Genomic DNA, 25,029 nt, shown 5'->3' on the forward strand with positions numbered 1-25,029 from the left:
TCTGTATCTGAGTAGGTAGATCCATATGCCTTCTTATACTTGTATGTGCCATGTATGGATGTGTTTATGTAAATGCAAACATACATAGGCATATATTGGCAAACAAATATAGCATGCAAGTTGATTACATGTCCAGATATCAGCAACCAGTCCTGCACTGAGTAATACATATGTGTCCTTGCTTCCAGGATTTTTTTTAAAGTTTTGTGACTATGTTAGCCATTTCCTCTTATTTCCCTCTTTTTTCCTTCAGTGGCAATATAACACACAGCCAAGCTTTCTTTGTATATTAGAAAAAGAATGGCTGACTGATTTCTATGTATTTTGTGATTTTTGATAGTGCTTGCTCTATGCAAGGAGAATAAAGCTGCCATAGGGGAGAAACATTTGGTTCTTTAATAGTGCCACATAGATGAAACAATCATCTCAATCATTCTGGTCAATGTGGTCTGGGTAATAACAAGAGCAAAGCCCCTTTCTCAACCCCCTCCTCCGAAGAAAGTGACTCCAGAAATGGAAGTTCACCGTATTCTGAGACTGTGTGCTCCTGCCACAGTAGCGTCTCAGTGCTCAATAAAGGTATGGAAAGGTTGTTGGGACTTGAACAACAAAAGTGGTTGGGCAGTCTAGTTAACCAGAAAGGATTAAAAGATTTAAGTGGAGAATTTTGGCCAAACAATAGCTAAGGCAGGTTTTGTTTTCTGCCTGTTAGTCTGAACAATGTTAGCTCTATAGCCCTGCTTAAGATTGCTATAGATCTTTCCTAAGCAGTCAGATAGTACTGAGCAAAACAGGAAATGTAAGATAATATTGTAAATTAGGCTTGTATCAAATAAGTGTTCTTAGATGTGAGATCAGTTTCCCATATATGTAAAACCAAGCTCCACAGAGAGGAGATGGGAATCCTGTGCCTGGATGCATTAAAATGGTATTGTAAGAAAAGTAAACAAACCAAGGGAAAAGTTTATTGCTATTTCATATTTACATTATTGAATTTTAAAGCTGAAGGGGTTAGTAGATTTTTTACACTGATCTGTGTCACCAATACATTTCCTCCAGCTGTTCCTTAGGCAGAAGGTAGTAATTTGGAAGAAGAGACATTCTTTCTGACCATCTATTGACTTGCTGTATGAATTGGCCAAGAATGTTCAGTTCCCGTTCTCTTTCTGTAAACTGGGGGCAGTGGCCCTTAATGGGGGAGTGGAAGATAATACAGTGGGTTAATGTCAAGACGCTAATATTCACAGAGTAACTTAAAATGTTCGGTATGAATTTCTTATGGAAAGTGTTTCTACAATGGAGAGATGTATTTTTTCCAGCTCCCTTTGGGGAAAAGCCTGCCCCCGCTTCTTTTTTTTTTTTTTTAAAGAAAGAAAAAATAAATAGTGATGGGCTCACTCCAGAGACAAAACAGTATTGAGAGCTCTCAGTATTTTGCAGAATTAGGCCCAGTGTGCTGGGAACCAGCTAATCAGCTGCATCTTTTGTCTGGTGCTGAGTGCTGACTCCAGCCCTGACCTTCCTGCTTGCCAAAGAGCTCTCACCACTCCTGATTGCAGCACCCCCCCCTACTTTAAGAAGGAAGAGTAATCTGGTGCTGAATGGGGTGCTTAGGCCCTCATCTTTCTCCCATTTCTGCTTCTCATTTCAGTGCTTCCACTGGAAAATGTCACCCTTTTTTGGTTTTGTTTCTTTTTCCTTCCCATGCTTTCCTTAATGCTCTCTCACTGCGGCAGAAGCATCCTGGCTGTGCTGAGTGCTTCCCCCTCCCCTCTTATCCCCCAGGAGCAGCTGGACTTACACTCTATGTGCACATCTTCCAGATCAAAGCCAGGGATGAAGGTGAAGTTTTACCAACAGCTCCGGTGGGCTCTGGCAGTGCCTCTTGCTTCTTTGCACTGTTATAATACTATTCCCCTAGAAACCTGTAAAGATGGTGGGGGCTAGTTTTGTCAGTAAGGGTGTCTCTGGAGGCCAGCTGAGACTGTATGAGCAGGTGAGGGGGAGTTGTCCCATTCCCAGCCTCCCTTTATTGGTCTCAGACAGTGTTGTGCTGAGCACTAAAGCTGTGACTGGTGCAGCTGGGTGGCTTCTGAATAAATAGATGGACTAGACTTTTTGGCATTGTGGTAACTGGGACTCAGTCCCAAACAGAAGATATATATTTAAAAAAAAAAAAAAAAAATTCCCCCCCTCCCCCCCCTTTTCCTTTTGTTAGTGCTGGATGCTGTAGAGTTACCAGAGGTCACAGCTGAGAGAGGTTTTAGATACGTGTATGAGAAAGGTGTAAAACAGCTTCTGATTCTTTTTCTAGCATCATGATGGGGTTATAAGATGACAGTATTTTTGTCTTGATGTCTCTTGGAAGCAGGAAATTAATTACATTCCCTGTGCCCTCCAGCAAATATTCAAGCAAATATTTAGCTCATCACCTCCCATTTTTCACACAGTGTAATGCCCAGTGCATGAAAATGCTTGGGGAATCCAACCTGTGGAGCTTTGTTCCATGCCTTGAAATTTGAACAGAGGAGAGCAAAGAGATCCTGGAGAGATGCCTGTTTTGGCAGGGTTTTGCACAGGGCAATGAGACAGGTGTTTAAAAAAAAGTTCAGAAACCCATAGTATTTCAGTCTAGATGTACAGACAGGTCCTCCTCTTCCCCAGACCATCTAGGCCTGTGTAGGGTACCATGATACATGGTGTGAGCCATGGGATAGTGCCATCCTGCCCATGGCACTTCTTCAGCAGACCCAGAGTGTCTTTCCTCCCTTGCAGCAGGAGAGCCTAGCTGAAGGCATGCCTCTTACTTTGGCTGCCATTGCAGATGGAAGGAGATAGCCAGTGCCCCTGTGACCTTTGTGCTAAGGCTGATGGAGGGAGGCATGTGATGGGATGCAGCACCCCCAGCTGCTGTCATCCGCCTACAAACAGGGACACTGTCCTGCTACAGTGACACTACTTTAAGTTTGTGGACTAAGTCTACACAATACTAGATCTACTAAATACTTCTTCTGTTGCTCCAATTGCACTGTTATTTGAGCAGCACTTGCTTTTAAGCATGTGCTCTCCCATATGTAATGGTAAACGTTTTCACTTTGTTTATTGCTGGACAAGTAACAAAAACATAGAAAACGCCACTGCAGTTGGCACAATTTGCCTAGCACGTTGGAAGCCTAGGCAGTGAGACTAATGATTGACTGGCGTACGGAGACTGAACTACCGTGTTGGACCTGCCAGGGATATTCTTGTGAAGCAGGCTTAAGGCATATTGGCTAGGGAAGCTAGATAGTGGGGAGAGAACACATACGTGTAAGTGAGCAATATCTATTCAGTGTTTTCACAGAAGCTTTTAAACATTGGTGTTCTCATTAAAAAACATTTTATCACTGAAATGAAAAGCTGAGTGAAATGAAGAGTTTCTGTCCCAAAAGAGGTTCCTCCAGCCCACATTTGTTTTCATTGCTGCTGATAAGATTTTTTCTTCAATGGAAATCCCTCAAAGCTTCAGAATTGAATTTATATGTTATATTTGGTTATTCCCTGAATCAAATTATTTCATATTAATTATTGAGCTAACCCCAAATATACTGGAGCCAGTTTAACAAGACATATATTTTCCTATCCAGTGCAGTTCCATGTGGTAGCTATCCTGTAGGGTCCTTGTGTCCCATTCTCCCAAAGGGTCCAGAGTATTTGCTCAAGCTGCTTTGTGGAGAACCAGTCATGTGTCTCTTCTGATGTCAAGTGGTCACTGACATTCCATTATGTGAAAGTATTTCCCTAGAGAGTGCAGACCAGAGGTAAAAATGGGAACCATTATTGAAAGTAAATGCAATGCCTGGAAAATGACAGAATCACAGAATGGTAGGGGTTGGAAGGGACCTCTGGAGATCATCTCGTCCAACCCCTCTGCTTGAGCAGGCACACCTAGAGCAGGGGGCACAGAAACATGTCCAGGTGGGTTTTGGATGTCTCCAGGGAAGGAGACTCCACAACCTCCCAGGGCAGCCTGTCCCACGGCTCTGGCACCCTCACAGGGAAGAAGTTTATTCTCATATTGAGGTGGAACTTCCCGTGTTCCAACTTGTGCCCATTGCCCCTTGTCCTGTCGTTGGGCACTATTGAAAAGAGCCTAGTCCCATCGTCCTGACACCCACCCTTTAGATATTTATAGGTATTGATGAAATCCCCCCCTCAGTCTTCTCTTCTCCAGGCAGGACAATCTTGGTAGGACAGATCAGGACAACCTGATCATCTTGGTAGCTCTCTGCTGGACTTGCTCAAGGAGTTTCACATCCTTCTTAAACCAGGGGGCCCAAAACTGGACACAGTACGCCAAATGTGGTCTCACCAGGGCAGAGTAGAGGAGGAGGATAACCTCTCTCGATCTGCTGGCCGCACTCCTTTTAATGCAGCCCAGGATACCGTTGGCCTTCTTGTCCACCAGGGCACAGTGCTGGCTCAGGGTCAGCTTGTTGTCCACCAGCACTCCCACGTCCTTCTCTGCAGAGCCAGTTTCCAGTAGTTCAGCCCCCAGCCTGTGCTGGTGCCTGGGGTTGCTCCTCCCCAGGTGCAGGACCTTGCACTTGCTCTTGTTGAATTGCATCGGGTTGCCCTCAGCCCAGCAGCTCTCCAGCCTGTCCAGGTCTCGCTGGATGGCAGCACAGCCTTCTGGGGTATCAGCCACTCCTCCCAGCTTGGTAGCATCAGCGAAGTTGCTGAGGTTACACTCTGTGCCATCATCATCATCATCATTGATGAATATGTTGAACAGGACTGGACCCAGCACAGACCCCTGGGGAACACCACTAGTGACAGGCCTCCATCCAGACTCTGCCCCATTGATCACGACCCTCTGAGTTCTGTTGTTGAGCCAGTTCTCAATCCACCTCACTGTCCGCTCATCCAACCCACACTTCCTTAGCTTGCCTGTGAGGATGCAATGGGAGACAGTGTCGAATGCCTTACTGAAGTTGAGATAGACAACACCCACTGCTCTCCCTTCGTCGACCCAGCCAGTCACACCATCATAGAAGCTATCAGGTTGGTCAAGCATGATCTCCCCTTGGTGAATCCATGTTGACTACTTCTGATAACCTTCTTGTCCCCTACATGCCTGGAGATGACCTCCAGGGTGAACTGCTCCATCAGCTTTCCAGGGATGGAGGTGAGGCTGACTGGCCTATAGTTCCCCAGGTCCTCCTTCTTACCCTTTTTGAAGATGGGAGTGACATTTGCTGTCCTCCAGTCCTCAGGCACCTCTCCTGTCCTCCACGACCTTTCAAAGATGATGGAGAGTGGCTCAGCAAGAGCCACTTTTATGTTATGGTAAGTTCATACAAAAGCTTTTCTGTTAAGTTTGATGAAACTAAATGTGCCATTTTGGGTTGCAACAGCTTGAAGTGAAGCATTTAATCGTGTTAGAAAGCCATACTGATGGAAGCATTCACCTAGCCATACCAAAAAAATGTATTTCCTGAGACGGGTCTTTTGTACTAGCACAACCTTAGGTGGATTTGAGATACAGTGAAATCACTAAGTAGAGTGTTATTTGTTAAGTCATTGTCTAATACAGTTTTCAGTGTCTTGTGTAATAAGGTTCAAGACTTAAATGATCAATGGGGACATCCTAAAATAATTCCTCTCTGACTTTCAGATGAAATCTTTAAGACACTTGACAGTAATTATTTCCTCACATACTCATCACTGAACCAAGCTAGACAGATTTAGCTTGTGCTAGCTAGACAAATCTGAGGTTTCAGGATGTATTTGGGAGGAGCAGAGCATCCTGAAACTTGTAAATGTCTATGTAAGCTCAATACAGAACTGAATGTAATTGAAGTCAACTACTGCATGCTGGTAAATAAGCTTCTGTGACAATGATGTCTTTTTTTTCTTCTTTTTTTTAACTCTCAAAAAGTTGTCAAACCTTCATTAGCTAGGAAGCTCATTTGCAAACTTAAGCTCTTCAAATTTGAGACATATCAGAATTTTGTTAATATAAGGTTTATTCTTCCTTTCCATGCATTGAACACTAAGGAAGCCTTTAGCTACATAGTAATTTCCCCTTTTCCATGCCCCCCACCACACAGAATCTTAGAAAATAAAACTGGAATGGACCGTGAGAGGATATTTAATCCTTTCTGCTTCCACTGTCCCAAGACAAAATCAACGACAACCATGTGAGTCTTGACAATTTGTTTAACCTGTAATTAAAGGTCTCCAATGATGGTTGCTCCTCAGGCAATCTCTCCCAGTGCTTCACTGTTCTTAGATTAAAAAAGCTTTTCCTAGCATCATTTCTAACACTTCCTTGCTGTAATTTTTGCCCATTATTTCTTGTCCTTTTCAGCATAAATACAAAGAACAGATTGTTCCTTTCTGCTTTGTAGCAGCCTTTTTATATTTGAACACTGTTATAATGTCTCCTTGCAGTTTTCTTTATGTTAAAAAGAAGGAATACTTTAAATCTTCTATTTTCTAGACCTCTGGTTATTCTCATTGCCCTCGTCAGGACTCTTTCCAATAGTCCCACTCCCTTCTTGAAGTACAGTTCTCCAAACTGGACATGATCTCCAGTAGGTTACAGCAGTATCTCCTTCTATGACTCCATACACTCCATGATTCCATTCAATCCATCCAATGAATGATTTTCTGAGCATAGCTATTAAGTGTTTCTTTCTTCTGTCTTTTTTTTACCTCTGCACTATACAGCCTCAGTGTAGAACATAGAATTTCCTCATTATTGTGTACGCACAGATATTTGTAAAGTACTGACATGTCTTTTCTGTGCCCTTGGATCCAGAGGCGTGTCCAAGGTACAAGTTGCTTTTCAGGGCTAGCGTGAGGTATGTTTGTGTCTATGGCCTGTGGCACAAGTAAGGAGCATCAAAGCTCCTTGGCTTCCCCGTCCTGCAGCTTTTACTATTCTCTGTTACTAGGCCAAATGGAGGTTGAATAGAACATGAAGCAAGAGGGAAGTGTAAGTTTGTGCACCTGAATCCACAGTTAAATGCCTTAAACGCTTTGCCATGACACAATGGTGAACTCTGCTGCTGACAAATATCTGTTACTTTTTCACCTAAATATTAACAAGTATCAGCTAGTTTTTAGGAACAGACTGAAAAATCAAAGTCTAATTTCTCAGAGTATTTCTTTTAGCTTTAGCAGTAAAGATGAAATCTCTCCTTGTCTTCACATACAGCTTCTGGCACTTCTGCAAAACCAATTCCATGACCTCAAGCTGGCTACCATGGTGTGAGAAATATACTTATGAAAATATTGAAGTTTAGGTGGCTTTTGCACCATTGCTTAGAAAAATGTGTGGAAAAGTGATATTTTAAGAAATCCAGAAACTGTATCTTATTTCCAGTGATGCCTTTCTTCACTTATTCCAGAACTTGAAGTTTCTGTAGCAAGGAAAGTAGAGGACTTGACACTTCCACCGCAAAAGAGCATTCAGCCTCAAATCAAAGACCATGCTACAACCAATTCTGTTTAATCTTACTGCTACCTATGCTGTGCTTTTTTGGTAGCTGAGGAAACAACTTTAGTCTTGGAGGCTAATATAGAATTCTTCAGTAGCGTTTCTCTTACAACTATAAAGGCTTTTCTCCCATCTATACAGTGTCACACCTTTTTTCACAAATAAATATACATAATTTCTAATGTTCCCATCATGTTTATCTCAGGATAAAATTGTGGAGTCTGCTATTCCCTTTGAAATCAAGATTTTCTTCAACAGTAGACCGAATGAATTAGCAGTGTATCCCAGCATGAAGGATGCAGAAATCCACCCGTGTGATAAAATTAATTCTGTCCTTACTGCTACCTGTTAAAAGGAAGGAATGCAAGAAGTAGGTCATTTCACAACCCTGCTTTTCTGTAGTTTGAATGCTGCAGTGCAACACCAGTAATAAGTCAGGCTGCAGGGCACGTGATGTTTTAGTCACTTAACAATATTCATAGCTAACTGAAGAAGCAGCAGGCTTAATATATGCAAAAACATATTGTACAGCTCTAGGCACATAGTAGAACTCAATAAATAGCTGTAAAGCAACCTCTTTTTCCCTAAAGTTTGGAATCTCTCTCATTCATATATTTGGTTGATCATAAGGCAAAAAATCTTAGGTCTTATTCCAAAAAGGCATAGATAGAAATGTTTGGTTTTTATCTTGGTATATTCCAAGGTGAAAGATAAGGCAGCAAGATGGACCTTGATCTGCCTTAATCTGTTTAAGCTTGCTCTGGGATAATCTGTGAATGATTCAGGTTGATGTTGACTCTGTAGTAACTGTGAACACACTCCGATGTCCTGAATTATCATGAGAAGCAGGGACTTCTTTTTTTGCTTAAAGGTAGTCGTGACCACAATAAAATACCGGATCCTCTGTCCTCGATATCTGTTAAGGAAATGTTCTCGCTAGGCCAGCTGAAGAAATTCCACCCTGTGTTTTTCAGCCCTTTTATACTGACACCTTGAATCCCTTTTCTTTCTTTTTCTTTATATCCTACTTCAGGGAGTGCCTCTCTGTATTTTCCTTTAAGTCTTCTGAAACTAAATCAATCTCTTTTCTCTTATGGAGTTTTCCACAAAACTTGAAGTTATTCAAAACCTGTAATTGATTTGTAAGGTGGAAAAAATTTGTAGAGAATCTTGAAATAGTTTTGCCTTACTGTTCAAGCATTTTACTCATCATATTGCTATTTTTAGCTGGGTAAACACATGTTCTTTGTTAAAAATAATTCAGATGAAATGTAGGATTGCATTACTTTAGTCAACATAAGCAAAAATTGTATTTGAGACTTATTTATTTGGTTTTGGTTACTTACCAGTAATGTTCGCTGTATGGTTTTTCATGACAGGTAAATTAACTCCTTCAGTGTGGTGAACGTTGATTCTGTTTATTTATTACCTGAATACAGTTGTTATCCCAGTGAACCATCAATTATGTTTAGACCAGGTGTGCACAGTCCACATACAGTTCTTTAAGTAAGTATAGCAGCTTTAGTTACCCATTGCTGAAGCCTTGGATCACTGCATACATAGTCTGTCCCAAACACAAAGTAAAGCGCTGCTAGCTGGTCTGTTTGTTCCGACTTGCTGGTCAGGGCAGGCTAGAAATACATAGTTCTGGTAAACCAGCTGATAAACTGTAATTTATTAAGCTGCAGGAACTTGTTAAGTGCAGGTACCTTTAAGGAAGTCTTAGAAAGGCTCTAGGCTGAATGTCTTGCAGTTAGCCCTTCTGAGAAGTGATATGGGCAGTTGGTGAAGGGGGGCAGCCTGGGACAGAAAAAAGCAATTGGTGATACACAGGATGCAGTAGGTGGATAATTTGGCTGAACTTTAGAGGTGCTTTTCGTAGCTAGCTAAAGTTACTCAGCCTTCAGGTCATTGTTCTTTTTCATGATGGTCACCTTCTAATTTGCCAGACTATCAATAGCCATTCCCCTTTGGAGCATGCCTGTGTCCAGCCTGCACCAAAACCCATCTTTTCTGCTGAATAGCACCAACTTGGAGAGGAATTTTTACATTGGCTACTGGCCAAGTCTAGCACATAATTTTTCCTCACTTTCGTTGCTCGCTCTCTATCTGCATCTTCACTTGATTGCAGAGAGCTGCTTTTCATCATTGTGAAAAGCCATCTGATTAAAGCTCTCATTAACCCATGAGTGAAGCTTCTTATAAGTTTAGCTGGAGAAATTCCTTGAATGCTTCAAAATTGCAAAGCTGCCATTTTTAAGAAGCCTCAAAACTAGATTGCCAATTTGTTTTAGCTCAGCTTAAAACAAACTCCTCTTTCTCAGCAGATTTAAAGGAAACTTAATTCACTGTATATCTTTTTATTCCTCAAAATGTCTCAGATGTCATGGAATTCTGCTGATTATCAGAGACTGTGTGGATCTGGACTATCACATCCCTGACCAGCCATATATACTGGTCCAATTCATTAAACAAAGGCATTTAACAGTCAAAATATTTCACTCTTAAAGTGTATTTAGAAGCAGCCCTCATGGAAAAAGAAAAAATTCTTCTGGAGTATAAAATTATTTTAAGGTTGGAAACGTTAAGTTTGCTTTTCAAATGCTCTGTGTGTAGCTTTTGCTAGTCACTTTTTTCCCCTTTATCTTTTCTACCTTCCTTCCCAGAATAACTGTAAAGTAGATGTGTACGTCTCTACCAGGAATCATCTCCTTGTCTCCCTCAGGCCTCTTGACCTTCTCTGATACACATATCAGACACGGGATGAACTCAAGCTTGTCACTGTTTAAGAAGGCAAGATCGGCTTTGTTCAGAAAGCCATCTGATAAAAATGGAGAAATTTATGGGCACTGCTTTCATTGATTTGCTTACTTCTAAGTTGTTATGGAAGCTGTGTCCTGGAGTGGCACTAGAAGGCTATGTCCTAGTGAGGGACAGCTCTCTGAGTCAGTCACGGCCTGACTTGGAGTTAAAGAGGTGTAGGTTTCAATCAGTATTTTGGTACATACTGAAGGGCCCTCAAGTTAGTTCAGAGATTGCTGGTAAAATAAGACTACAAGGTAGGAAGTGTTAGGCAGATTATAGGTTCTGCTGCTGGGACACAGCTTCCTCAGTGAAACATGAAAATGGTTCTTCTCTGGCTTGTTGCAGGTGACTGTCTGTGAAACTAGTCTAGAAGCTCATATATTTAGAACTATAGAATCAGGTTTTTTGTCCTAGACTTTTACTTGCCTTCCATTTTAATTGTAGGTTGCAAGGTAGGATCACAAACATATCAAAAAGCCTCACTGAAAGCACTGGCGGCAAGTCAGACAGAACTGACGCAATCATCTTCTCCTTTACCAGACAGTTTTAACATTTGGGAAGGATGTATTTCCTCTATCCTGGAAAACTGCACTGAAACATCTGTTGATTTCATTAAAACACAAAGATTCATAGGTTATGAGGCCAGAAAGAGCCATTATGATAATCTAGGCTGATTTGCTATATAATTAATTCCTGTCTCACTACGTCTTTTAGAGAAAACAAGATACTATTTCAATTTAAAGTTTGCCAGTAGCAGAGAACACACCATAACCTGTAGTAAATTATTTCAATTGCAAATTACCCTCATGTAAAAATAAGTAATAATATTTTAAAATGTTAATTTCTCTAACTTCAATTTCTAGCCCCTGGATCCCATTATTCCTTTGTCACATGGATTGAAGAGCCCTCTATTGCCAAATTCCATTTTCTGCACAGGTACTCATAGATTGTAATCGACTTACCCTTTAACCTCTACCTATTAAACAGACTGAATTTGAATGTTCTTCACTAAGGGATGCGCATTCCAGTCATTTAATGATATTCCCTTTTGCATTCTTGAACCTTTGGTTTAGCAATTAAACTGCAGATACCGGAAGCTGCCTTAGTGTTTCTCTGCCCAAGCCAGAGATGCTGTTGTCTCTCTGTTCCTGCTCAGGATTCACCTTGGTTTTACACCCAAGGATTGTTTTTATCCTTTTGTTTATAGCACTGAAATTTCTGGAGTACCTGATTATACATCACATCTTGATGTCCAAATGTGGTTGTCAATGATGCCTCAAGTCAACTATGCGAACACTTGTACTTTTTCCTTAAGCACAGGTGCTTTTTAAATTTCCTAAGCTAGGTTGTGGGTTTGGGTTTTTTAAAATAAAATAATGTAGAACAACAAACATTTGAATAATAGAGATTCAGATTGGGGTGGATCTGTTTCTTGGAAAAGATTGAGTTCAGAACTCTTGTATCTATTCAACACCCTTTCTCCTCTCTTCCCCAAGTGTTTCTTGGTCCTTTTGTTCAAACTTGCCCTCATGTCCTCCATTTGACTTCCTGGGTTCCAAATGGCTCCATGTCATTTTCTCTAGATCCTTTGGAAGTCTTCTGTCTCAGGGATTCTCCAGCTGTGGTACTGGTATGACTAATGAAATACAAGGGAGTCTGCAGCAAACCCCAGATAAACCCAGAGGCAGACTCTCTGCATTTCCCCAGAAGAGATGGGAATTGTTACTCAAGTATCAAATACATGAAAAACCTCTCTGTGGCTCAGCTGAGAGTTGGAAGCTGCTTACATGTATATGATCATATTCCTTCTACCAGCAACCTGCAGAGGTTGCTGAAAGCAGATCGCTGAGTCATAGCTAGATACAACCCAGCATCAGCCATCAATCATATGCAGGGTATTGCACTACCTGTCTGCTCCTCTTATATCTGGACAGACTGGATCAAGGTACAGTTTAGAGGAGTGTTGGCTCGAGCAACTGTTAGTAGTATCCTATAAGGACAGTTCTCCTATGTTAGGATCCATTAAAGTCACAGTCCATTCAGGCCTGGCATTCTCTTGCCCACCAAAGCAACTCCATACGGGGCTGAAACCAAAAATGCAGCATTGTGCCAAAGTCGTACCAGTTGGGGAGTCCCGTATGTATGTGCTGGCAGAAGAACTCTATCACAGGAACCCATTTCAAATTACCCTCTTTCCCAGGCTATCCCTGCAGTGGGACATGGAGTAGACTGTACACAACCTACTATATGCGGAGATTCATTAATAACATGAGAAAAGCCTTAGTGGGTCTGAAAAACAGTCAATATAGTCAACCCAGGGTTCTGCCTCCAGTAGTGGCAGGTACAAGTGCTATTTAGGGAGAACATGTGAGCATGGCTACTAGCAGTGGTACATTCCCCTTGCACTCCTACGGGATCCACTGCTATTGGATTAGGATTAGCAGAAGGTCCATCCCTTCCTTTTCCCTTTAATATCAGTTTGTGGGCTTGCTGTCCATTTATCTTTCTGGTTCTTTCTCAGCCTGCTGATGCTTTCTGCTTCCATGACCTCCTGTGGCAGCAAGTTCCAGAAGCTCACTACCCTCTGTGTAAATAAGTACTTCTGAAAATCCATTTTAAACTGATATCCTACAAGTTTCAGTGAGTGCCTCTAGTTGTGTTATTGTTGGATTTGGCAAAAAGCAGTCCTATGTTAACCTTCTCCATCTTCTGTAAACTTCAGTCATATTTTTTCTCAGTCCTCTCCAAATATGAGAGCCCTGGGCTTTTCAGCCTACCCTCATAAAGCAACCTGCTCCATCATCTTAACTGATCTATTTATTTCCTCTGTACCTTCAGCTCCTCTGTTTCCTTGAGATGCAGAGACAAGACTGCATGCAGTGCTCAGAACTAGTTTGTGGAAAGCACTGGACATGCTGCACACACAAAGTATGTGCAGAAGTCCTGGGCAGTCCAGGTGGCTGCATGTGCATGGAATACATCTCACGCTTCTTAAGTGTGCCTTTCCTGGATACAAAGGTAGCTGAAGCTTGTCTCTGCTGTCTGGCTGAGGTGCACCTTGTTGTCTGGCAAGAGGGGGAGGCTGTAATGCACAGCCTTGCTGAGTCACTGGGAGGAGGTGAGGGGTCTGTCTAGCAAGAGCATTTGACATGGTTAATCCTACAAACTACATACTAGAGTCCCACAAATTGAAAATATATTTTATTCTTGTTGCAGATATTTTCATGGACTTGATGATTTTGAAGTCCGTGCGAGGGTGGAGCGCTTTTTTGGGAATTGCAGCAAAACAAGCTACTGGGGGTCAATACTGTCCTCTGCTGGGGGGAACTACAGCTTTGTGCCATGATTCCGAATAGGAATTAGCTGGCTGCTGCTTTCACTCTGATGTAGGGTGTTTTGCCTTTGCAACAGGAAAATTTGATGCTGTGCTGGGGAAGTTCTCCTTTAATGCTTAGTGAAAGCTGGAAATTCTTTGCTTGCTACAAATGTGTTGAATTATGATTTCATTTCTTTTTCATCCTGAGGTCGTCTACTTTAGAAGCTTATCCCTCATTCTCTCCCTTGTTTGCCTTTTAATATTTACCGCATGCTCATTTCTCTGACTTTCCCATCCTATTTGTACAATTAACAATGCATATCTCCTTTCCCTTCTCTTTTCATAGCAAATTGCTGGCAAGTCATCCTGCTAGCATTTTGAAAGCAGAAATCAAATGTGTGTATGTATATGCTATATGTAATAGACATAAAGTATTTGAAAATAATAACTTCTTAGAAGAAATCAAAACTATGCTAGTTGCAGAAATGCTTTTGCTTGCTGAATGTGCCAGCTCTGGGTTTAGGAAGCACGGAAGGTGGTGGAGAGGAAGTACAGTTTACAAATATTTCAGTTTTGTGCCTTCTTCAGTCCCCGCCTCTGTGAGAATGGCATTGGGGCAGAGAGGAGTCCTTTCTGCAAGGATTTTTGAATCAAAAAAATGAAGAATTTGCAAGCAAATTCTGTAGCTGTGAAAAAGAGAAGGATGGGAAGTCTGGGCTCCTGAGCAAGCCAGGCATGCTCAGGAGCGCTTGCGTGTCTGGGACTCATCTCTTGGCTATTTTTCATCTGTGTAGCAACACAGAGTCCAGAGTACTGGTCCTTACCCAGAGAGAGTAAGAGTCCAGGCACTGAATATGTACAGGATTTTATGTGTTAACACAGAGAGCGTACATTTCTTGAAGCCAGAGTAAGCTATGCAGATACCTCCACAGCAAGTTTGTGCCTGTAGTGATCTAAGATTTCTTGGTCAGAGAAATTTTAAGTCTTTGTTTCTTTTTTCTTGTAGCTCTTTAGGAGCCACAGGGCAATCACCAACAGTTCACAGCAACTTGCTTAAATTTTTTTTGCATCTCTCTCCTAGTAGTTAAGTGGGCTTATAGGAATAATAAAGAAATGACAGTGGTGGTACAGAGTTCCCTGCTGTGGCTAGCAGAGATGGACATGGAGGTTACACTTTGTTATGTTTTTTGTATGGGATTTATGCAAATATAACAGCATGATACCAGACACACACTGTATTTTATGTACAAAAGCTTTTACAGCAGAGTGGGCCTGTGGTAGAGTTAATTGTTCTCACTGTCCTTCAGTTAAATGTTCTCTTCTGCTTGCTTATCTGATCTGTAGTCATCGCAAAGTACCCGTTGCAGTCATTCCTATACACACTCCTGGTTGTGCTCGCTCTCTCTGTCATCATGTCAGACTCTTGCATTGGCTCCTTTCTGCTCCCCACTGCCTTTTGGGAGAAGTTTATCTCCCATGGCTGAAAGTAATTGGGGTATTTGTACTGTATACAGGATTGATGTATGATATTTTTCCTTGTGTCTGGCAGGTTGTTTATAAGAATAATGACATTCGTCTGGAGCTGTCTCGCTTGGCACGGATTGGTGATACTAAGATGAAGATCTACGGGGAAGTGAAATTCGTATGTGAGAATGTGGCTACGCTGGATCCCATCAGTTTTGAGACACCTGAGGCCTATATTAGTCTGCCTAAATGGAATACCAAAAGGATGGGTTCCATCTCATTTGATTTCCGAACCACTGAACCCAATGGACTGATCCTTTTCACCCATGGCAAGCCTCAGGAGAGGAAAGATGCCAGGAGCCAGAAAAATACAAAGGTAGACTTCTTTGCAGTTGAGCTTCTAGATGGGAACCTCTACTTGCTGCTGGACATGGGCTCTGGGACCATTAAAGTCAAGGCCACCCAGAAGAAAGCCAATGATGGGGAGTGGTATCATGTGGATATTCAAAGAGACGGAAGATCAGGTAGAGTGATGACTTTTTCTTAAATAGATTAATCTTTCAGATCCAACCCTAGGGCTGTATATTAATTCTCAGAACCTTCAAAACCTCTTAGTTATGAGTCGCCTTCTTACAAAAACTCTGTGTTACTCCAGTGATGTTTATCCAGCAAAGCAAAGATGTAGATGGCTAGGTTTTCATTAAATGTTTAGTGTGAACTTCAGATAGCGCATCACAGAGGCAATCTATTAATATTTTATTCACAATCTCCAGATATTCTGGAATTATCTTTGCAGTTACATACATAATTATAGTGATGACTTCTTTGCAGGCCACGGTAATGTTTAATTATTATTTAGTTCTTGGTTTGAGAAATTCTCACTGATCTACTTCGGGTTTCTGTTCAAAATGAAACTTAGTAGAAATGAAATGAAAGCTTATTGCTGTGACCTAGTATTACCATCTTCTCCTGGACCTTGTTTTCTTTAAAGAGCAGGGGTTTGGGATCTTGTTATGAGGTAAATAAAAGTAATAGGTACAATCAATGACAAAGTTATGGCAACAAATCAACATTTTCATCCTAGTCCGTTTCCTTTATTATCTGGTAGTTTTCAGTTAGGTTTTACTCTCTCTTGGATGCCAAATTCTAGTCTTAATATCTGAGTCAGCATTCAGTGGATGTTCCTTTTTTTCCTCGCAGCTTCTCATTTTCAAAAATGTGGGTTAGGTTATTTCTAGTAATATACCTACCATGCAATTGTATTTTGTTTGTTTCTAGTCCTGGATATCAAGCTAACATACTCATGATATACTCTGAAATTGTGTGAGGAGGCAAAATGATCAAATACTGTAAATTCATCTTGAGAATATGTGAACAATTGAACTGGAATTCTTCTTGGGATCGCAAAGCCTGGCTGTATATCCCTTCAAAGGGAATTTTGCTTACATTTGCAAGGGGATTTGGGATTTGTCTGGTGATCTCCAGGTGATAGCTTTAGGTCCCTAATTTTATGTTTCCAGTTGCTGAATGCCATCGTCAGAGAGAACGCAGTGCTAGAAATTGCTTCCCTTGAGTTTTGAAAAGAGCTGACTTTTAAATATCATGCAAAGCCTAACTGTTTGAACAGGTCTTTGCCTGAAGCTAGTTTTTTCTTTGATGATGTGAGGACTTTCTTTGTATTTGGCATTGTGCTCTACTAGGACTTAATATGTGTGGTTATATATTGCTATCTCCTAAAGACATCGATAGGAACATTTTATAAAGGAAGCCATAAATAAATAAATGGAGCTTTGATTTCTTTAGAATTGCTAAAATTTAATTAACTTCCAAGGATAAACTCAATTAGTTGCATTCAATACTGCCTTCAGTTCTACTTGCTCACTTGTGGACTGTCTGGTCCTTGGAGAGACAGCTGCAGAAGGAGAAGAAACAGAAATGACACAAAGTTCTCTGCTAAGAAAGTTTGTAAAAACCTAGGAAGAGGGACACATGTTCATTTGGACTGGGAGGGTGTGACAGATGGCAATGCTACTTGGTAGATGAGACTGACTTGTTTGTCGTTTGTCAGGGAGGTTTGTGATGTTCTGGACACTGATTAGAGGTTACATACTTTGAATTAAAGGCATTTTGCTCAACAAGAATGAACACATTTGTATGTTCGTGTCTTTTTTTTTTTCTAAATTGCATTTTACGCTGACAATGAGTACTAGGTTAATGGTCCTAGTGACAGATGTCTTGTCTCCCCAGAAGACTAAGATACTGGCATGGATTTCTTCACACCATACCTTTAGGCAAGCGTCAATCACTGTTATCCAATGGTACTTTTGATAGGTGTAAGAAGGAAGATCAGGATCTCTTCTTGTTTAGTCCTTGGTTTTTCTCCCACATGTGGACTTGAGAAAGGTTACGCCTTGGAAATTTTTTTAAGACATGGATGCCTGTCATCTAGAAACTGGACTGAAATAATGAACTTACTTTATGTAGGGTACAAACCAGCTATTTGGGTTTAATGAGCTAGTGATCTAGAGATTTGATTCTCATTACTAAAGCAGCCAGGCCTTTATTAGGCGTCATCTCTCCCCTTCTTCTTCCCATTTCTGTAACAGTCAAAAACTTCAGGCTCTGGTGAACTTAGTAAAATGGCCTAAAAATCCAAATATTCACTACTGCAATATACTAAGGCAGGAGTGCAAATGCTGGGGAAGAATGGCAGTTGTGCTCAGATAAACTCCGGCACCTCTAGTCCCCTTAGGCTTTGTGTATGCTTTGGTCTGTGTTGGCTGCCAGAGCCAACAAAAGCTGGGTTTTTTTTCTCTACTCTGGCAGAAGCTGACAGTGTGGACATGGACATGGACACCTAGTGCCCTGTAACCTTTCTGTCTTTGGGGAAAGCTCCTACAGCGTCCACAAAACCTGTCACAGTTTCTAGCTGGGGAACACTGAGCATGCTAGACAAGACTGTTTTCAGCTGGTCATTGGCTGCAAAACATACATGTTGTCCCACCCACTCAGACACTAAAATTCTTACTGGAAGGTTTGGTCTACGGCTGCATCAGTGCACTGCTTTGTATACCAGCTCTGCCCTCAGCAACTGGGGTCTGTTGGTCTGTTTGTTCTTTAGCCCTGCATGAAGCGCCTAAGGGACGGGAAAGGAGGTGCTTACATGCTTTTGATTTCTCAAGATGGTTCTGATTTCTCAAGATGGAATTTAATCTACCTAAATGGCATCACCAACATGGGATTGGGTGGGAAAGGAAAAAAAGATGTCAGCTCCTGTGTCTGCTCCCTCCTGGGGCCAATTCAGAATTTCTCCATCTCAGCAGCTTGGTCTTGAAAGTGCTGTGCATCCAACCTAGTACCATCTCCTTACACAAATAGTTGCAGGGTTCAAAACAACTGGCAGAAAGTTTAGGCTGCTGTCTAGCCTATTTTCTTTCATCATCTTACGCTCTTTCTCCGGGTTTTACACTTCTCCTTGGTATCCAGTATTTCTCCTCTTTTGGGGGTTTCTTTATGCTTGTGGCTTTTGCAGGTGGTTGTTTTCTCCACAGTAGCAGCTGTCTGGAGCTCAGCCCTGCAGTGTTTTGGTTTGTTCTAGTCTTTTGAGTAATAGGTACTCCACATGCTGCTTTTGAGGAGTAACAGCGGAGATTCTGGAAGGGGGGCTGTGGTCCTGTGGCTCCATGACACACTGCCTTTAAGTCTGTAGGTGTATTGTCAAATCTTCTTTTTTCTTACTTTGTAAAAGGGAAAATGTCTGTGGTGCTGCAGCTTGTTTTTACAAAATGATTCATCAAATAACCCTGGTTCTCTTTGAGCCTTTAATTTGTAACGCCTCTGTTGCTTCTGGCACTCTGCTGCCTCTGACATTATTCCTAAATTATTTCTGAACATCACACACATGAAATACCTTGTGTCTGTGTCATACGTGCTGTTCTCCAAGACGACACCTATTACAACTGAAGAAAAAGCATGTGTACACAACTGTACTTTCTCACAAAGACACAAAATAGAGCTAACTCTATTATCTAAATTCTCCCACCTTATTGTAGGGGTGTATGATAAAAATGCAATGATGTGGAATTAATCTTAAAGCTTGGATATTTGTCTCTGAGGACAAATTACCTTAATGATAAGGCAATTGGATGCGATGATTGATAGCTAGGGAGAGTGAATCACTGATTTTTAGCTGAGCATCTCGTGGGCAGATGTCCCTATCACAAAAGCTGCTGAACGCTCTTCTGAAGAGTACGCTGCTCTGGGATGTGAGACTTGCGTTATGTTCCCTGTTTTAATTTGGATGCACTGTCTGACCTTAAATAAGTCACTTCTCTGCACCTGTTGCAAGTGTTCATATTATATTTCTGTATTATAAGTTCTGGTTATTTTATGTGCTGGGAAAATTTCTTAAAATATGTATGAACGGCCTCAGTGCAGTATGCCCACATCTTGCTTGAAGCACATGGAATCTACTACAGTTTTAATAATAACTGTTCTTCAGAGAAAACCTTTATCTTTCTCTACCTCAATTTTCTTGATTGTAAAATGGAAGTTAGAATAATTAACTTTCTTTGTAAAACCATAAGGTAATTTATTTTGGAACAAATTTCTGGAGATTTCTAGTCCAAATTCTACTGAAATCTAGGCTTTCTTCAGGGTTGTGTCCAGTTGTGTTTTGAATATCCTCAGGATAGTGATTGCAAAACCACTCTGAGGTTTCTGTTCCCATGTTTGACTATTCTCACAGTGAAAAATGTTACTTTCTAATGTATTTGGTTTCTGTGGCAAGGTTTTGGCAGCAGGGGTGCCACAGGGGTGGCTTCTGTGAGAAGCTGCTAGAAGCTTTGCCTGTGTCTGACAGAGCCAGTGCCAGCCGGCTCCAAGGTGGACCTGCCGCTGGCCAAGGCTGAGCCCATCAGCAACAGTGGTAGCGCCTCTGGGATAACACGTTTAAGAAGGGGGGAAAGTTGCTGTGCAACAGCAACAGCAGCCAGAGAGAGGAGTGAGAATATGTGAGAGAAGCAGCCCTGCAGACACCAAGGGCAGCGAAGAAGGAGGGGGAAGACAGGCTTCAGGCACCAGAGCAGAGATTCCCCTGCAGCCCATGGTGAAGACCATGGTGAGGCAGGCTGTCCCCCTGCAGCCCACGGAGGTCCACAGTCAAGCAAATATCCTCCTGCAGCCTGTGGAGAACCCGATGCTGGAGCAGGTGGATGCTCAAAGGAGGCTGTGACCCTGTGGGAAGCCCAGAATGGAGCAGGCTCCTGGCAGGAGCTGTGGACCCATGGAGAGAGGAGCCCACACTGGGGCAGGTTTGCTGGCAGGACTTGTGACCCTAGGGGGGACCCACACTGGAGCAGTCTGTTCCTGAAGGGCTGCACCCTGTGGAAGGGACCCACGCTGGAGCAGTTCATGAAGAACTGCAGCCAGTGGGAAGGACTCACTTTGGAGAAGTTCATGGAGGAGTGTCTCCCATGGGAGGGACCCCATGAGCCTTTTGTTATATTTTTTCTCCCCTGTCCAGCTGAGGTGGGGAATGATAGCTTGGCTTTGGTGGGCACCTGCTGTCCAGCCAGGTTCAACTCATCCGTTCATCTATGGAGTTGGGGTTTCCCTTGCTGCAACCTGTGATCAGTGTCTCTTGTCACTGCATGTGCACACTGCTGACTCATGTTAAAAATGTTGTCCACCATACCCCCATGTCCTTTTCTGCAGAGTTGCTCCTTAGCCAGCTGGTCTCCGGCCTGTACTTATATGTGTGGTTTTTCTGCCTCAGGTGTAGGACTTTGTATTTACTATGTTGATTTACATCAAACATTTCTGTCAGCCTTTTGCTCCACCTTGTAAAGGTTTCTCTGAATGGTAAGCCTGTGTTTCCTCCAGTGCATCAACCATTCTCCTCAATTTGACATTATGTGCAAACTTCATGAGGGTCTATTTAGTTTCATCATCTAGGTCCAGCTTTGGAGGTGCCAATGAAGTGTTTTCTGTAAGAGCTATGTAGTGTGAATTAATATGCTTTTCCTCACGTATTATTCTCTCCAGCCCTGATACCATCAAACTCGTGTGTGTTCTCAGTAAGTCTTTGCTTTGCTGGATGAATACCATTGAATAATGCTCAGTTTTTACTTGTTGTTATTTAGCCATTGTATTGTTATGCTTGTGACCTTATAATGCAAGTGGGGTACAGACACATGATGATCAGTCACTGCATGGAAGTACTTATGGTCTGTGGTTCAAGAGGAGAGGGAGATGTGTGGGGGAGACTGTCTCTGTTAGGAGTGCATTTGGGTAGGCAGGAATCTTCACCCTTCTGCACTGAACCTTAAACCTCAGTTATTGGAAAAAAATCAACTACACTGAGGCTGTAAGTGAAAGTATTGATGTCTCCTTATTCTCCTCATTTAGGTACTATATCAGTGAACAGCAGACGCACCCCATTCACCGCCAGTGGGGAGAGCGAGATCCTAGATCTGGAAGGCGACATGTACCTCGGTGGGCTGCCTGAGAACCGGGCAGGGCTCATCCTTCCCACAGAGCTCTGGACAGCAATGCTGAACTACGGCTACGTCGGCTGCATCCGAGACTTGTTCATCGATGGACGAAGCAAGAACATCCGGCAGCTGGCAGAGGCTCAGAATGCTGCAGGAGTCAAGTCCTCCTGCTCCCGCCTCAGCACCAAGCAGTGCGACAGCTACCCGTGTAAGAATAACGCAGTCTGCAAGGATGGCTGGAACCGCTTCATTTGTGACTGCACTGGCACCGGCTATTGGGGTAGAACATGTGAGCGAGGTGAGCTGAGTTTTCTGACCTCAGTTACACAGGACTGAAGGCATGCAGCAGAACTAGAACAAAATGAGTGTTTCCGTGAGACTTTCCTCTGCCCTTGTTGGTCTTCCCAATGCTAACTTCCAGTCACCACACTAGGAAAGCTTTCTTCTCTGAATGTTTCCTTCCAGTCTTTTCCACCTTCAGTTCATGAGCTTACCTTCTTCATCTGCCACTTCACTCCCTAAGCCTTCTGGAGACCTTGTCTTCAGGTTCCAGGGTTTCTTTGACTAAGCATGGTTTGTCTTCTAGGGCAGAAAATGCTGTTGCTTGTGAGAAGTCTCAGGCAAATTACTGGAAACAGTATCAAGTGTGAACTTGGGTTATGAGGATTTTTTTTGCATGGAACAAATTATATATCCCAGTTCCGTCTAGTTTTCCTCTTTCTTGCATAGTAGGATTTCCTTGATGGCTGTTTCTGGGTAAAGCCAGCTAATGAAATAGTGTTCACAGCAGCACGTCTACAAGTTCACCTCTGATAAGGCAAATCTGTAGGAGATGGTGGGAGATTCTCTGCATCATTCTCACTGGTGATTTAAAGACATATGATTGGAGATATGAGGCACAAGTAATGCTGGTACAGGCAGGCAAAACGTGGGTGCTCTAGGCCACATGGAAAGGAATTCACTAATGTAAAATATCTGAGCTATATATTTCTCAAATACCAGGTAGTTCCATTAATTGTTGTTGTCATTATTGTGCTGGTGCTGCACTCAGAATGAGGTAGGTGAGTGGTTTAAAAAAAAAAAGATGGGGCTAAGATGACTTAGAAAAGAAAATACTCCCTAAAGGGTGTTTTCTTATATTGAAACCAGTCTTTCTGTTAACATTTGGCCATTAGCACTGCATTCTGGCTGAACTGCACTTATGGTGCACCCAAGAATTAACTGTAAACCATTAGCAGAGTCTTAGGGCTTTCAGCCCTTTCTTTCTATTACCTTAATGGCACCATGGCCTAATGGTTCTAGCATGTGTCTTAGAATTGGAAATTTGGATATCTTGGAGCTTCCGCCACAAACATTTGAGAAGCTCCTTTCCCACTCAGTGTACCCCCTTGGTCTTTATTTAGTATTAGGTGTGACCAGCTCTGTGATTCAGGATTTTCTGGCCTCTGTCTCATGTCCATCTCCTGGACCTGGCTCTCAGAAAAGAATCTGAAGCTAACCAGTAACATAAAGAACAGGATTCACCTTATATACCTGTAGATATCTATGGTTTTGGATTTTACTCCTTTTATTATCAGTGACAAGAAGTCAGTGGCTTAAGGGCACGTAAGCATTTTAATTTAGGAAAAATGAATCTCAAGTGTGGCTTGAGATCTGTAACTCAGCCATGCTCTGGCTGACATCAGTATGAATAAGAAAGGTATGTGTATGAATGCATGTCTACCCGTGTGGGAACTTGTGGTCCTAACAAAATGTGTTAGAATCAATGCACAGTTAAGGTTAAGAAGACAATGATGTTGTAGTTCAGTGCAACATGAAAGATGTATGCAGAGGTCCTAATCCCGAGAAACTCATTTTGTCTATAACTAGAATCAACAGACCCCTTACTGGTTTAGGCCAAGTGTCAGGCAAAACATGGCTTTCATGCCTGAGGTTCCTTGGCAACATGAGAAGCAGCTCAGAGGGAATAAATAGACGGAATACACGAAAAACGTTGGGCAGATTGAAGCATATATGACTCCACAACATCTATTGTGGTGTTACATAGCAGCCTCATATTGCTGTGATACAACTACTTGATGTCAGGCGACTTCATTCGTGCACAGTGATTTTGCCTCCAGGAACAAAAGTATTGCAGGCCACCAATGATATTTTTCATTCTTATGGTCTGACACTCAAGGATCATTGCCAAGTGCTGACTTCAGCTGGCCTGTGATCCAAATACTGTTGGAAGGAGAAAAGGTGAGATGGAGACTGGGAAGGGAATTAAAGTGAGAGATGCTGCCATGCCACAGTGGCACTTCTGCATAGTGACTGAAGAGCTGCCACAGGGCTGGGGGGAGCCAGGCTGGTGTGTAAGGGGAGGAATGAAGAAGGAGCAGGCTAGCTCCTTTAACAGGAGACAGCTACCAACCCACTTTTCCAGTCTGTTATCTGAGAAGGGCAGGGGAGCATACAATAAAGACTCTTCTATGCCTGTTGGCTACCAGGAAGATCATTCCGTATCACAAAGTAAAGCACGTACTTAATACTTAGTTAAAGTACTAAAAATAAAAAAGGCATATGTACAACTCCAAGGAGAGAAGCAGATGATTCATTTGTTGTTGATGGTAAACTCTATCTCCCACTTTCTAGGTATAGCATTTCTGCATTTATAATGCTGTATTTCTCATACATTTTTTACTTTGCCATATGAAGGACTGTTATACATCTAAAAAGGACTGGAAAAGGAAATTGATTCTCATAGAAAAGAGGTTTGGGTTCCTTTTATTCATGGTAAAACAATACAAATACGCAGTATTCAGTATGTCACTTATATCTAAAGCCTGTGGGAGTTTGTCCGGTCAGTGAAGTAACACCTCTGTATATTCAGCAAGTTACACTGGATGCAACACAGACTGTGATTGCAGTGCTCTGCTCAGGCACTACTTCTCTGCAGGTGGAGAAACCTTACTGTGGCTGCAGTCTGATAGGGCACAGAATGGAGAACTGTTGCCAACGCCTCAAATTAATTCTTAAAATTCCAGTAGCTAATCGGTTGTTCAATATTGGCAGTGATGTAAGCAAAGGTGTTTTCAGTCTTAAAGTGTCATAGCTTCTAAGAGTAATGTAGTCCCTCTTTGGTGTAACTGAAATTGCATAGAAGAGGTGGGCCAAGAATGGCAAAGACCAGTTCCTGTCTGATACGCCTCCCACGCAAAGCGGGGTATGTCAGGGAGTCAAAAGTGCTGGTAGGACTGCTCTGGTTCTTTGGATAACTGCATGTTTTTCCTGTACTAACTAGGGAAAAATATTCCTGGGAGACAAATCATGAAGGCTTCTATCAGGTAAACTTATATTCAAGTAATTCCTGTAGAAACTAGAGTGAATGGACATCAGTGTTTGATCCTCAGAGAGGCTGAGACAAAGTACTTCACCAAAACAAGACTCTCTTCATTCTATAAATTTCACTTGATCTGCTTGTG

The 25,029-nt window shown here is 42.2% G+C and overlaps 1 protein-coding gene across 2 annotated transcripts in view; it reads left to right on the forward strand.

Moving 5' to 3' along the window:
- Nucleotides 1-25,029, forward strand: part of NRXN3 (neurexin 3) — a 971,499-nt gene that overhangs the window by 248,424 nt on the left and 698,046 nt on the right. For both annotated transcript variants that reach the window (XR_010374442.1, XM_064460500.1), the window contains 2 exons: nucleotides 15,157-15,595; nucleotides 21,480-21,863. Coding sequence is in view for 1 of the 2 variants with exons in the window: in XM_064460500.1 (XP_064316570.1) it covers nucleotides 15,157-15,595; nucleotides 21,480-21,863 (823 nt within the window). In the remaining variant the exon portion in view is untranslated. The remainder of the gene's footprint in view (nucleotides 1-15,156; nucleotides 15,596-21,479; nucleotides 21,864-25,029) is intronic.

This window comes from Phalacrocorax carbo, chromosome 9, assembly GCF_963921805.1.
Source record: "Phalacrocorax carbo chromosome 9, bPhaCar2.1, whole genome shotgun sequence".
Lineage (NCBI taxonomy): Eukaryota > Metazoa > Chordata > Aves > Suliformes > Phalacrocoracidae > Phalacrocorax > Phalacrocorax carbo.